At 38.3% G+C, this 13,513-nt stretch overlaps 1 protein-coding gene across 3 annotated transcripts in view; it reads right to left on the bottom strand.

Moving 5' to 3' along the window:
* brsk2a (BR serine/threonine kinase 2a) overlaps positions 1–13,513 on the bottom strand; it is a 237,398-nt gene that overhangs the window by 47,316 nt on the left and 176,569 nt on the right. For all 3 annotated transcript variants that reach the window (XR_006983679.2, XM_017485650.3, XM_017485653.3), the window contains exons 5-8: positions 9,037–9,153; positions 2,152–2,185; positions 1,971–2,039; positions 194–340 (exon numbers count right to left, since the gene is read on the bottom strand). Coding sequence is in view for 2 of the 3 variants with exons in the window: in XM_017485650.3 (XP_017341139.1) it covers positions 194–340; positions 1,971–2,039; positions 2,152–2,185; positions 9,037–9,153 (367 nt within the window). In the remaining variant the exon portion in view is untranslated. The remainder of the gene's footprint in view (positions 1–193; positions 341–1,970; positions 2,040–2,151; positions 2,186–9,036; positions 9,154–13,513) is intronic.

Genomic DNA, 13,513 nt, shown 5'->3' with positions numbered 1-13,513 from the left:
ATGTAAATGACCCAATTACTATTACCATACTCCATTTAGATACACAACGCAAGCTTGGAAATGGACATCAAAATTCAGACCATCATGCCTGGGTGCAAAAAATAAGTATAAAAGCATGACAACCCAAAAACAACCCCAAATCCGTTTTTGTTTTGCATCACGTCTGTTTGACATTCAATGAGGAACAGCTCACCGTAAGCCGTTTGCTAGCGTCCACCTCTATCATTCCTCGTAGAAGGTTCTGGCAATCCGGAGGAATGAAGTGTGGCATGTGAAACACTCCCAGCTTCACTTTTTCTAACAAGTTTCGTAAATTATCGTCATCAAATGGCAGAGCTCCCTGCAGGAAAACGCAGAAATGAGAAATAGTGAATATAACCGGGCGAATTTAGGCCAGCGGAGAATATTAAGGCATCGATCAGGAGTACCGGAGGAGGAAAATACTAAATAACAGAAGATTTCCCTAAGATCAGAAACAACTCCTGTTTCATTTCTAATGATTAGAGACTCAGAGACACCATAATGCATATCGGTTCACAAAAACACAATCAGTTTACCAGTCTTCCAACGTTACTGACATGAAGCCCGGTCAGTGACGAGCTCGGAGTAACATGAAACTTCGAGGACCCAAAAGTCAGAGTTGTGCGAAGCCCTTCTAAAAATTCCAAGAATTTTACAATTAGCTTAGCCTGGCACAGCTCTTGTTAAGTGAGCAGTTCATCAGTGGCACTGACACCCTACAGACGTGCGTGTTTGATGAATAGCTGCTGTGTAGCTACGCCAAGCTCATATAACTGATGATCAGAAGGCGACCTAACTACAGGGGAGAGAAGCTGTCAAACACAATCAGACAAATAGCGTTTTAACCGACTGAGCTCAGTGGCTATGCCACGTACACACACTATGCTCCCAACACACACTTTCTTCCACAATTCTGCTCACATTAAAAATAAATAAATAAATAAAACTACTTCGAGAAATTGACCTTAGGAGAGGTTAAGGAATGCAGAGAACGATAAAATCAGGTAGGCTGTGTACGCTCAAATCTCAGTGGTACAAGCAGTGAGGATTTTTCTTTTAGATTCTGCCCAGAGTCTACCTGTTTATTTGGGGATCCACCATCACCACCATGTAATCAGATAAATATATTCCAACACATCTAAATCTTTAGAGAAGGGAGAAGAAGGAAAAGAAACGGGAAGGGGGAAGATAAAGGCAAGAGAAGGGAAGGGAACAAAAGGAAAAAAAGAAAGAAATTGTCTGGAAGACAGAGGAAGGGGAAGGGGAGGAACAGAACAAAACAAACAAACAGAACGGAATGGAAAGGGGTAAATGAAAGAAAATGTCAGGAAGGGAAGGAAAGAGAAGGGAAGGAAAATGGTAGGGTAGGCTAGGAAAGGAAAATAAAGAGTTTAAATAGAAGTCTAATTGTTTGCCTTGTTATGCCCACCCAAAAAAAAGCAAAAAAAAAAAAAAAAAAAGAAGCTGTGGCTCAGGTGGTAGAGCGGCTTGTCCACTAATCGTAGGGCTGGCGGTTCGATTCCCGGCCCACGTGACTCCACATACCGAAGTGTCCTTGGGCAAGACACTGCTATATATAGAAATATGTCATGAAGTTAGAAATTCATGACTCAAAGTTAGAAAGCATCGAAACAACACAAAGTTCTTTGTCCGTGAACAACGGTGTACATTTAATATTACTAACTTGACCAACATTTAGCAAATGTCTGTGCAAAGATTTCAATGAAACGTCAGCTAAACTAACATTCAACACAGCTGAAATAAACAGAAACGTTCCCCATCACTCACCGCTGTTTTACATTTGCATAATAAAATATTCAGATTGTATTTATTCATCTATGTCATTTATCAGTAACTGCTTTATCCTGCTTAGTGGCTGTGCGCTCGATCCTAGAAACACGAGGTGGGAAAACCACGTAAAGATCAGATCAGACCAGAACACGACTCACCACCAGAAGAGCAAACAGAATGACTCCACAGCTCCATACATCTGCTTTCCTCCCATCATACTTCTCTCCCTGAGAAAAGCGTGTAATTAGAGGCTTCCTACAGCTTCGAAATATAGTACATATAATATTAATATAGAACGTCATTAAATATAAAATATGATTAGCTAGCACACACACTCACCCGGATGACTTCAGGACAGGCGTAATGAGGTGACCTGTTGAGTGAAGGAGACACCATGAGTCACGTGTTTGTCTTTGACAGGTCACCTAGCAGGGTCTGATCATTGTTAGACTGCTGCATAGCAGAACAGCGAGTCAAACGTCCAGGTAATTCCTTTATTATGCATTGCCACGTTCACCGATCATCTATCTGTCTTAAATAAACTGCATGGCCCGGATTCGTGGAGCTCTACTCATCGGATCCTGTTAACACTACGAGAAAAAGATGCTTTCGTTAGACAGATTTCTGCCAGACTCGTTCAGGAGAAATAACGATAATGCGCGAGTTCCTGGCGAGGTGTCAAGGCTCACGATAACAAATGCACCAGCTGACATCCCCGACAACTTCACACACACATAAGCAGAAGGTTATGCTAATATAAGCTTGTGCTCGTATGTGATGTCTCATTATACAAATAAATTCAACATTAGCTACACCTAGTCGGCAAAGCGATGCCAAAAATATTTCCTTCCGATCAGAAAGAGCTCCCGCTACATTCTTAATGAAGAAAGGCACTAACGCCCGATATGAAAGGGATTAGTTTTACAGTGGGAGGTGGTTTAATTTCATTATTACTGAAGTATCTCTGGGATTGAAGACTGAATCTGTTGTGTAAGTATTTTTTTAATAGAACTAGGGTAGAAATAACCCCAGGAAATATAGATCCTGTATGAACTGACACATTAGTAAAGATTCCATTATATCCTGTAGGAAAAGAGTTTCTGCACCCGTGTAAATCGATCATAATTACTACAGACATCCTTCACATGATTACTGGATAAACATATGTCCAGAAACCTCATGTCCGAATAGTAAAGTCTCTAATGACCGTGCATATTAAAGTAATAAGGCAGAAGAGAGTGCGCGTTAAAACTGATGTCCTTACAGGTGAGCGTGTTCATAATGCTTTATTTATAAATGTCGACAAAATGTATATGAAAGAATCCAGGACAGAATCAATAAATAATTGAATTCGTTACTAATAATATTCAGGATGTTACAGCGGCTTTGAATGTGAATCAGGTTTTGGAACCAAAACTATCCATTTTATAAAAAGTTATTAAAACACATTTTGTTCGCATTTCTCCAACTCCGAAATCAGTCCCTCTAGGGTTTCGTGATTTTTTTTTCCGCGATTGCAGAAATAAACGCAAAATCAAGGATAATCCGCAGTATTCGCAGGAGCTTGCAATTTGCCAAGGAGCGTCATTCTAATGTGCCGTGTGATGTCATCACAATGCGCATTCAGCTAAAGCCCCCTTCGAGTCACGTGCATCGAACATGAGTACAACCTGAGTGCATCGAACATGAGTACAATGAGTAAAGGCCTCAAAACATCACAGCGTGCAAAACAATTTCTGCCAAAAAAAAAAAAAAAAAGCACAAAAATATCTGCAAATTGCATCACAATTTTTTTTTTTTTTTTTTTTCTTTTCAAATCTAGCATTTTTGGCCACAACAATCACAAAAAAAACCCCTCTGCGAAATCCTGTATGGACTGTGAAATGCTCTCTGTATTCTGTTCTGTGTTATTGTTGTAAAGCCCAGTCGTACTGCCTTTGATATGTTGCCACAATAATTACCTTTAAACAACCAGGCTTTGAGTGTCTTGGCATTTGCGGGCTGCAACAATCACAGCCTCTTTAAGCACTTTCCTTTCATATGCGTATGGGAATATTACAGAAGCAAAACTTTCTCCCATATTTCTGTCAGATATGAAATGGAAATTGAGATAAATAGAGGGACATTATGAGAATGAACAGAGTTTTTGAGGGACCGCCTGTAGGGCAACGCATTAATCCTTTCCAAGCTATTTGCTAGAGCTCATTTCCTCTTTCATTTACATAGCAGCCGTCATCAACAGCAACAACAACAACACCAGGCAAAAGTTTGGAGTTTCACTGATTTGTCACTCCTAAGGGTCAGATATGTGTGGTTTTGTAATGAGCATGAGACCTAAATGGTAGTTACTTTCTGACCCTGTTTACAATGAGGGCCAGGATTATATCTGGATACATTGTGATCTTTCATATAAAAATGAATGCGCCAGAGATTTAAATCAACTTCCAGAGGACCAAGACACGTTAGCCAGATGTTATAAAAGAGTAACTGCAAGACATATTTAACAATCAAAAACCCCTTCCAAAACATTACATATTAAAAGGTCCTCCAATATGTCACAAATCTTGTCCCAATGTTATTGTGCCCAGAGAGATCTGCGGAGAGCAGTAGTGTTTACAACGGCTCATTGCTGTATTAAATAACGAGATAAATGCATACTTTATTTGCCCTTTGCAAGTTCACAAGTGCGTGTAATTTGGAATTCATGTGAGGGTCTTGAAGTCAGAAACAGAAAAGTACAATAAAATCAATAGTAACTCAATCAGTATAAACCACTGTTTCTTTCCAAAGATCTACTGCCAAAGTTGGCACCACTAACAAGGCAAAGATGTAATTGTTATTGTGCAACAATAAAGCTTCAGCCCCAGCTATAGGAGAACTCAGCCTCAAATCCTGACAATGCCAAAACTATCCGTGGCTGGGAGTCCAAGAGAGTATAATTGGCCGTGTTGTCTGGGTGGGAAGGATAGCATTACTCGCTCACCTGCCAATCAGAACAATACTAGCCAATCGTGAGCATGCATACATGTAAGCTATTGTATACAGAAGAGGACAGTCTCAGAGAAAGCACATACAGTATTAAGCTTCGACCTCTCCAGCTGGAAGCTATTGTGCAATAAGGGATAATTAACTTGCTGGGAGAAATTTTCAATAAAGCTGTATATATATATATATATATATATATATATATATATATATATATATATATATATATATATAAACACACACACACACATACATATTATATATATGTATGTGTATGTATATATATATATATATATATATATATATATATATATATATATATATATATATATATATACACACACACATACATACTTACAACTATATTTTTCCATAGATTTAACATGATGAACAGCACATGAAATTGATTGTCAAGTGGTACAAGCTGATTTCCATATTACGTGCAATAAGGCAGTCCGAATTTCAATCCCCCTAACTGGGGGGATTGAGAAAAAAATATATAATGAAAAACAAAAACACAGAGAAAATGGCCAGGTCGTGGTAAACAAGGTCTCAGTAGTATTGCTTAAGAGAACAAGCTTTGCTGTCAAAACATATATTTACATATTGCTGAGTGGGTGAAATTAAGACCTCCATATGTGAGGCTTCACTTACATGTTTAGAGACATGTTCTGCAGCCCAGATCCTTAAGGACACATTAACTAAGTGCTATGAAACTCACTTAAGGCCCTAAAAGTGGACAGAGCACATACTGTAAAGTGGAGATATCAGATGCACTTGTAGTACAGATTTAATTACTACTGTGATTGTTTTTTTGTTTTTTTTCTCAGAATGAGGTGTTGCTCCAAACACCAAACACGTCAGGCACCGCTTTATGACCCATAATGCAATGGCATGATTAAGATTTAAAGGCGTGTTCCATTTTCGTGGATCACAAATGGGACAATGAATATTCATGTTTAAAATTAAGACAATTCTGTCACTTGTATTTCTAGGGTATTTCTAGGTATACTTGGATTTACAGACTGTCACGTATCAAGAAACTCTGGACTCCACTTCCCATCAGCCACTGCACTGCTCTAGTTGTCACATGACCACCTGCACCTGATTCACGTTTTGGTTAATGAGCACTCATGGGTATATATAGTCCTTGTCTGCACCATGTGCTGGTCTTTCGTTGTCTTAGACCCCTGTGTTCCATGTTTGACTCACGTTGTTTATGTCTCAGTGTTTGTTTCTTGCCACAGTGTGTTTAGTCAAGTTTTCTTAGTGTCTTTGTTTCTTGGTACGTTGCTTCAAATAAATGTCACTATCTGCACCTGCTTCTGGCTCAACCCACGAATTGTGACACAGACAAACGATGAAAGATGTTACACCTAGTCGTCATCACCCAGATAACGGCAGAATAATTGCCATTATCTCTTTACAGATGAGGAATAAATACAGTATAATTGCTAATGACTCACAAAATGACATCAGACGTATTCTCTATAACTTATTAGGTATGATATCAGCAGCTTTCACAGCTCTACAATTACTTCACAATACGCAGTAACGTACCACAAATAGAAGAGCTCAGTAGTGCAGGTGTTAGAATGTATTTTTAACTACAGGCATGTTTGATTATGCAGATGCTGAGTCATTGTGATTGCCTTGCTGTGCAATGGTGCCTGAAGAGCAGGAGAAGAGGCAAACAATTCTTGAGATCCCAATTCTTACTCACAATTCTTTGACCACTTTGGTAAAGAACAAAAAACAAATCAACATGTGTTTAAATTCCAGTTGTTTGGAAATGGCGGCTTTCTGATTTATTTACCGTCACAACTGTAACTAAAATAACTGCTATTTGTTATAAATCTAATCATATTAAGGTGCCAATAGCACAGTGTGTCCTCCTAAATTAATAAAAAATATATACCTATCAATATTAACGGCTGGTTGAGCAATTTTTCAATATTCTGCCAATAGCAACTCAAATCAGTTGTGATAAATGCGCTCCATGTGTAATGCGTCATTGGTGAGACGGTGTGTGTAGCCATGACTCACTCGCCCTTTTCACAGATTTGATATATTTAGTCATTTGTATACTAAATGGAAAATTAATATTCAATACATAATAAACATTTGCTTAGAATAACTCGGTTTCATCCGGTGTTGGAGAAGCTACTTTGAAACTGTAGCTTTTCAAGCTACAAGCTACTCATAGTCTGAGGTCGTGGAGCTATTTCACTGTGAATCATGAATGTGAATAACTGTGTATAATTTTGCATAAAGAAATGAAACACAATTTTAAAATAATTATGACTTTATAATGTGCACATTAGGTTACTTATCAACTCGACATGAGAGTCGCGATCACCTCGTCGTATTACGATCGAAGTATTTATAGAAAGTGTTTTCATCTCTGGTTTGCAGAGATTACATATAAAAGTGTAAGATTTATTATTCGATTCCTTAAGGCACATGAACTTGTCAAATAAGGCCTCGGGTAATTGTTTTTTTGTTTTGTTTTGTTTTTTTGATCGGAATCAGTCACCATCGCCCACTCCATCACGGATAATAAGGATGACTGTGTCCATCTTCAATAATTAATACTTCCAAAAAGCCAATAATAATACATGCAACGATAATTTATTTATTTATTTATTTTAACCACTGATTAATTAATTAATCATGGAAATAACAATAAAGAAGTTAAGATAAACAAGTATAATAAATAATAAATAAAGTTAAGATAGGAAGTTTTTTTACTTGCTGCTCCTTTAAGCAAGATGTTGCATTCAGGACATAAAAGAAATCCCTTGGCTTGCACTGATATGATTCATAGAATATTAATTATTTCATCTGATCTTATATCGTATTAAGTAAATGTAAATATTGTGTTGCCTATTAACAACAAAATCACCCGTAATATTCTCTGTATCTGAGATTAAACTCCAGTGTTCATTTATGATGATATTATCATTAACCACCCCATACATCACGTAAAAAACCGCGGTTGGTTGCTTTACACGTCCATCAGAAGGTCTCTTCATATCCATGTGAGTTACAATGAGGCTCTTAATTCCTGTGAAGCAAGCGGGCGCCGCAGATATACAATCAAGAGGACCATTATAATTGGACAAGAAATGTAGCGACTGGACGTAGAGAAAAGTAACTCTTCACTGGAAAAGCTACACTAGAATAGAGGAGCTGCTTTCACGCTACTGAAAAATGAAGTCAAGTTAGTAACAGCGCTACTTTTAGTTAATTACTCCTCACCACTGCTTCCATCACTATGCCAGTTAAGGTATTCGTATTCGCTTACATCCCTGGTATTAAACGGGCTGTTTGTTATTTTTGGAGCCCTCTGCTGCTGTTCTCTGGAGTCCACCTTTGTTGCGAGTTGCCTTTTAAGGACAAAAGGGTGCAGAGGGTAGAGGTTATTTCTGGGTGGAGAAAATGTCACCAAAGCCTGAAAAGAAGAGTGGAACTAAATTTGTTGTACTGCAAATAATCTTTTTCAAAGATACCTTTGCAATTCTGCAGTCATTACAGGTCTTTCAACAACTCATACATTATAGCAGACATCGTCAATCAATCTACCTGTTTCTTATATTCATCTGGCTGGCTGGAGGATTAGTTCTCAAATGCAGACACGGATATTTCCATGAATACACAAACCCTGATCCAAACCACTGTTTGTACTTTATTGTTACAGTACATTCGGTACTTGGAGCTGTACAGAGGTAAGAAAGGGGAAAAGAGAGCTTGGGTCTATGCCCCTATCTGAAACCCCCAGTCTCTCTACTGACCTTATTTGAGCAAAGCTAAATGGAGGAGGAAAAGCTGCACTGTTTTAATAACAGCTCATTTCATTTAAAAGTGTAGTTTTGCTTCTGAGTGAGCACGGCTCCACCCCACAGCAGAGCTTCTGGCAAGTAATGAGAGAGCTGGCTATCTGTTCATTTCAGTGTATTACAAGAGAGAAAGTCAAGTGACAGAGAGAGCGAGAGAGAGAGAGAGAGAAAGCGTGTGTTTAAGTGTCATTGATAAAACAGGCATTTTGAGCATGCTCCAGACACTAACAGAGAAAAACAACACCCGACACGGTCACCAATAAGACTGACATTTTGTAAATAAGACTGCAGCACATGTCAAGCAGATAGAGTACCTTAAGTACACAATCAATAAGATTAGCCATAATTGATTGTTGGCAGTCACTGGACAAACACTGGTCACTTTCCGAGTGCTACTCACCCACAGCTAGTTTCCAGGAGGCTGTCCCCCACCTGCAACGAGGCCATACCGAAGTCTGCTATCCTGATGTTGTTCTTCTCGTCTAGCAGCAGGTTCTCAGGCTTCAGGTCCCGGTGGCTGTGAAAGAAAAAACAAAAAACAAAAAACGGTAGATGTCACAGACTGCTGGCTGTCGGAAGCACTACTGGGAATTTTTTTTTTTTTTTCATCAAGATCCACAATGCCTTCTGTTTCAGCATGTCCCAGCATCTCAGTATAAACAAGAACAGTATATTTCAAATAAATCCCTATCGTACACAACACTCTCCATTTTCTGCATTTTGCCTTGTTTGGTTTTTTCCCCCCAGTGGCTGTCTTTGCACCATGTATTTATTTACTATGTGTATATAATCGTAAAGATTGTTTTTTTTTCTTCTGAAGCTCCCACATTTCACCTGAGGATCAATACTGTGCATCCCTACCTGCTTGATTTCAAGAGAATGTATAGACGTAACGACGCTGGGAACAAAACCAAACTGTCAGCAATAATAACGTTTTCCTAAGGTTTGTTGCTACAGCAACAACTCAGAAAATATGCAGAACAACTTAAATTACACTGAAATTACACTTAGCATAGACTGCTAACTGAACTTCTATGGGCTGTGCCATACTAAAAAACATCACACTCTTAAAAACAAACAAACAAACAAAAAAAACACTGGGTTAATATTAAGGGTTATTTTTTCCCTTTGAAAATGTCAAATATACAACATTATAAACAAATATGTCAACATGCTATCTCCTTTATTTACACACAAGAAAATGTTCAGAAAGGTATTGCTAGAGCTGGAAAAAGTGGTGTTTATATAGACAGACTTTGAAGTAAATGACTTAAATAAGTCATATATTTAAGATGAGAACATCAGATTTTGACCGAAGGAGATGTTTAAAACATCCAAAAAAACATCTGCGCTTCCTGAAAGCGCGGTTAGTCTCGCCGCAGTGGGTTTGACTGTCTACCAATTTGAAATATGTATTTTATAATGGATTAAAAATGACCTCCTGCCACAATTATAGTGATAGATCCAATAAATTTGAAGAGAAATTACTTTCAAATTGTACAGAAAAATGAATTGATCTTTATTGTGAGCATAGAGTACGTCCCTATGAACTGATATAAGTGGGTTTCATTGTCGACCAATTTGAAATGTCCATTTTAATTTAGCATTAAGTTGAAGTAAAATATTAATATTTTGGTGTCAGACATCCTCTATGAAATGAACCATCTACACATTTAAAAAATGTATTTATGGTTAGATTTACAACAACAAAACCACCACCAACAACAACAACAACAATAATAATAATAATAATATAATTTCTTAAAATATGTTTTTAGTAAGTACATTTTTATTTGGCTTAATGCTTTACAGCGTCTCTTTAAACTTGATAGAATTTTGCCATTATTTAAATGTAAAAGGTTATAAAAACGTTTTGCCTGTATACTCATCAATACTGTCAATTGTTGTGTTTGTTTTATTACTTATTTATTTTAAATGATCGTGTAAAAGCCACACCCCTAAAACGTATGTGTGGCTAGATTAACCGTGCCTTCAGGGAGAGCGGCTGGCTTAACCGCAATCAAAAACCTGAGTAACCAACGTACGACCCAGTGGGCATTACAAACAAGTTAGCCAACGCTAACAAAGATAGCGGTGCATTTAATGTCATGTAAACTGGACTGTTATCGCACATTTGTGAACAATAATGGTTTTATGGATAAATGCATTGATATGAACTTGTTTCTCCAAATAAATCTAACAGTCTGTCTGTGTGAAAGCCGCTACCTCCGCCTGAGGTGAATTCAAACAGTCCACACTGAGGTGATTTGACCCAAGGAGCTGGGCTAAGGCGCTGAGGCGCTGGGGTGTGGGAGGGGTGCATTGATGCAACTGTCAGTGAAAATGACCCAGCCACTAACCCAGCGGTTGGGTTTTACACAAAACTACCCAAGACTGAGAAAATAACTGAAGTAAATGACCCAAAAGGTTCAATCCAGCGTTTAGGGTAGGAAAAACAACCCGGCATGTTTTACAATGAAACCATCAGAGCCATCAGAAAATGTGAACTTCCAAAATAGTGAATACTACACGAAAGTTCAAAAGTGAACACGTTTGAATGTATGTTTCCACTGAAAAAATTGATGTTCTTGGAAAATAAAATTGCTTTGGTTCCAGCACTAAAATACTGGAAAAAAAAAAAAAAAAAAAAATTCCTACTATTTTACTAAAACTAAAACCAATCTGATAGTGGCAATGCTAACAAACTGCTTTTATAGTAGCACTAAAACATATTTAATTTTGTGTGTTATGTTTGTTTATACCAATATCTTTGCATTGTGAGGAATTTGACATTGGATGGTAAAATAAGTTCTCTAACAACATATTTTAGTTATAGTATGCTTTATTTATATGTAATTCAGCCATGAGTAGCAACCAAACTGAAGTAATGAAATCATTTAGTGAAGGAGAAAGTTTAAAAAGACACATTAAGTACTTCTCTCTCCTTATTAGTTGAGTCACTTGATTATTGCTTCTCTACTGAGATCCCTCCCTCCCGTTTTCCCTGTTTCTGATGCTGTACCTGTACGTGCTGAAAAAAACAGCTTAGTCTGACCAGCTACCAGCTACCAAAACACAGGCTAAACTGGTCAAACTGGTAGCCCATCTCTGTCAGCTAGTACGTTCTGGTTCAATGAAAACAGCTTCTCAATTACTATAAATAATGCAACATTGTACACAAGTTACACTATATGGCTAGAGATATGTTTGTGGCCACATGACCATCACACCCATATGTGCCCATTCCAAAACCATTGAGATGAACACAGAGTCAGTCATCTCAGAATCTCCTCTACTCATCTGGAAAGACTTTCCACTAGATTTCGGAGAGTAGCTGTGGGGATTTGTGCTCATTTATCCACAAGAGTATTAATGAGGTTGGGCACCGATGTCAAATAAGAAGGCATGTTGTGCAGTTGGCGCTCCAGTTAATCCCAAAGGTGTTCAGTGATGTTGAGGTCAGGGCTTTGTGCAGGCCACTCGAGTTCTACCACATCACACAGCACATAGACAACTGTGTGCTTACAACTTTGGGGAAGGTTAGATCATGGGCAGGTGTCCACATACTTTTGGATGTATAATGTGTTTTAGTTATTTATCTAGTCGAGCAATAAGGCAGCTGAAAAATAACAAACCAGCTGGCATAGCAGGCCTACAGCGTGACCATCTTGGTCTGTGTTTTGGCTGGTCGCTGGTCAGAACATGCATGACTTCTCAGCAAGGAACTTTTTTTTAAAATGGGACTTAATATACTTGGTAGCTGTTAATATACTTTGAGGGCCCCAAAGTATGTGGGAAAACTGAATTCTGAACCAGCTCGGTTGCAATGGGAAAAGTGGTATCAGAGATCAGCTGGTATACAGCATAAAAATATGATGATCACAGTTTGAAAAAAGAAGAAGAAGTCAGAAGGTGACATGGCTGCTAGTCAGCAACTCCTGACTGCACTTTTTTCCTCTACAACTCTCTCGGGCACTAGCCGTCTGGCTGGGGTGGCAGGGGAGGTTGACAGATGCCCGCTGTTCTGGCGCCTGATGTTAAAAGAGCAGATAACCGCAGACAGGCCAGATGAGCTGCTCTACATAATAATGCTTTCCTCCAGCCTCCCACGTTACTCCCAGCTCTCTGCTAATGCAGTCTGCATCTCAGTAGCAACTCAGGGAGCCTGCGTACAGATGGAGTTGAACCACAATTGCTACCACATTGATACTACATGGATCACCTGCTCTGAGGAAACCAGCCAGATGACAAAGAACTCAAACCAATTAAATAACATAAATGAACAAGTAAATTAATAACCGCAAACATGAGGTCATTCAAGCACCATTCAACACTAACACTGACGATAACTGGACTAATAACAGCTGCATGATTTATTAGTTGCCAAAACTATAACATGCATAATGAAAAAATCTGCTTCCACTAATATAATAAATATCACCTAACCTCATCCTGTGCATGCTAGCATCAGCGGCTGCACATTTATCACTCCGGTGGATTCAAATAAGTGATTATCACCGAGGCTTCATCTAAATATCTCTATCCTCTGCTTCTAATCATTAAAAGCAGCAGTTGGGAAAATGTCACTATTGCGAATAATCTGGCATTCCCACAGTTTTTCGGCTATCGGATATTGTCAGGTGTCACGGAAGCGTACAATCCCAGTATGATTCTCTTTTACAGATAACATTTCAGCATGCGGTCATTAATCCTATGTTTATATGCAAAGTTACGATGTCTTGCATGATTACAGAGATACTGTGCACCATAAAGTGCTTTACATCTTATCTACGTATAAAACTGTCCATGGAGGTAAATGGCTTCAACTCAGGTGACTTTGCCATGTTATAAATATTTATGACCTCCATTGTTAATAC

Source organism: Ictalurus punctatus, chromosome 14, assembly GCF_001660625.3.
Source record: "Ictalurus punctatus breed USDA103 chromosome 14, Coco_2.0, whole genome shotgun sequence".
In the NCBI taxonomy this organism is placed as follows: Eukaryota; Metazoa; Chordata; class Actinopteri; order Siluriformes; family Ictaluridae; genus Ictalurus; species Ictalurus punctatus.
This window is presented reverse-complemented; position numbering and strand designations above follow the sequence as displayed.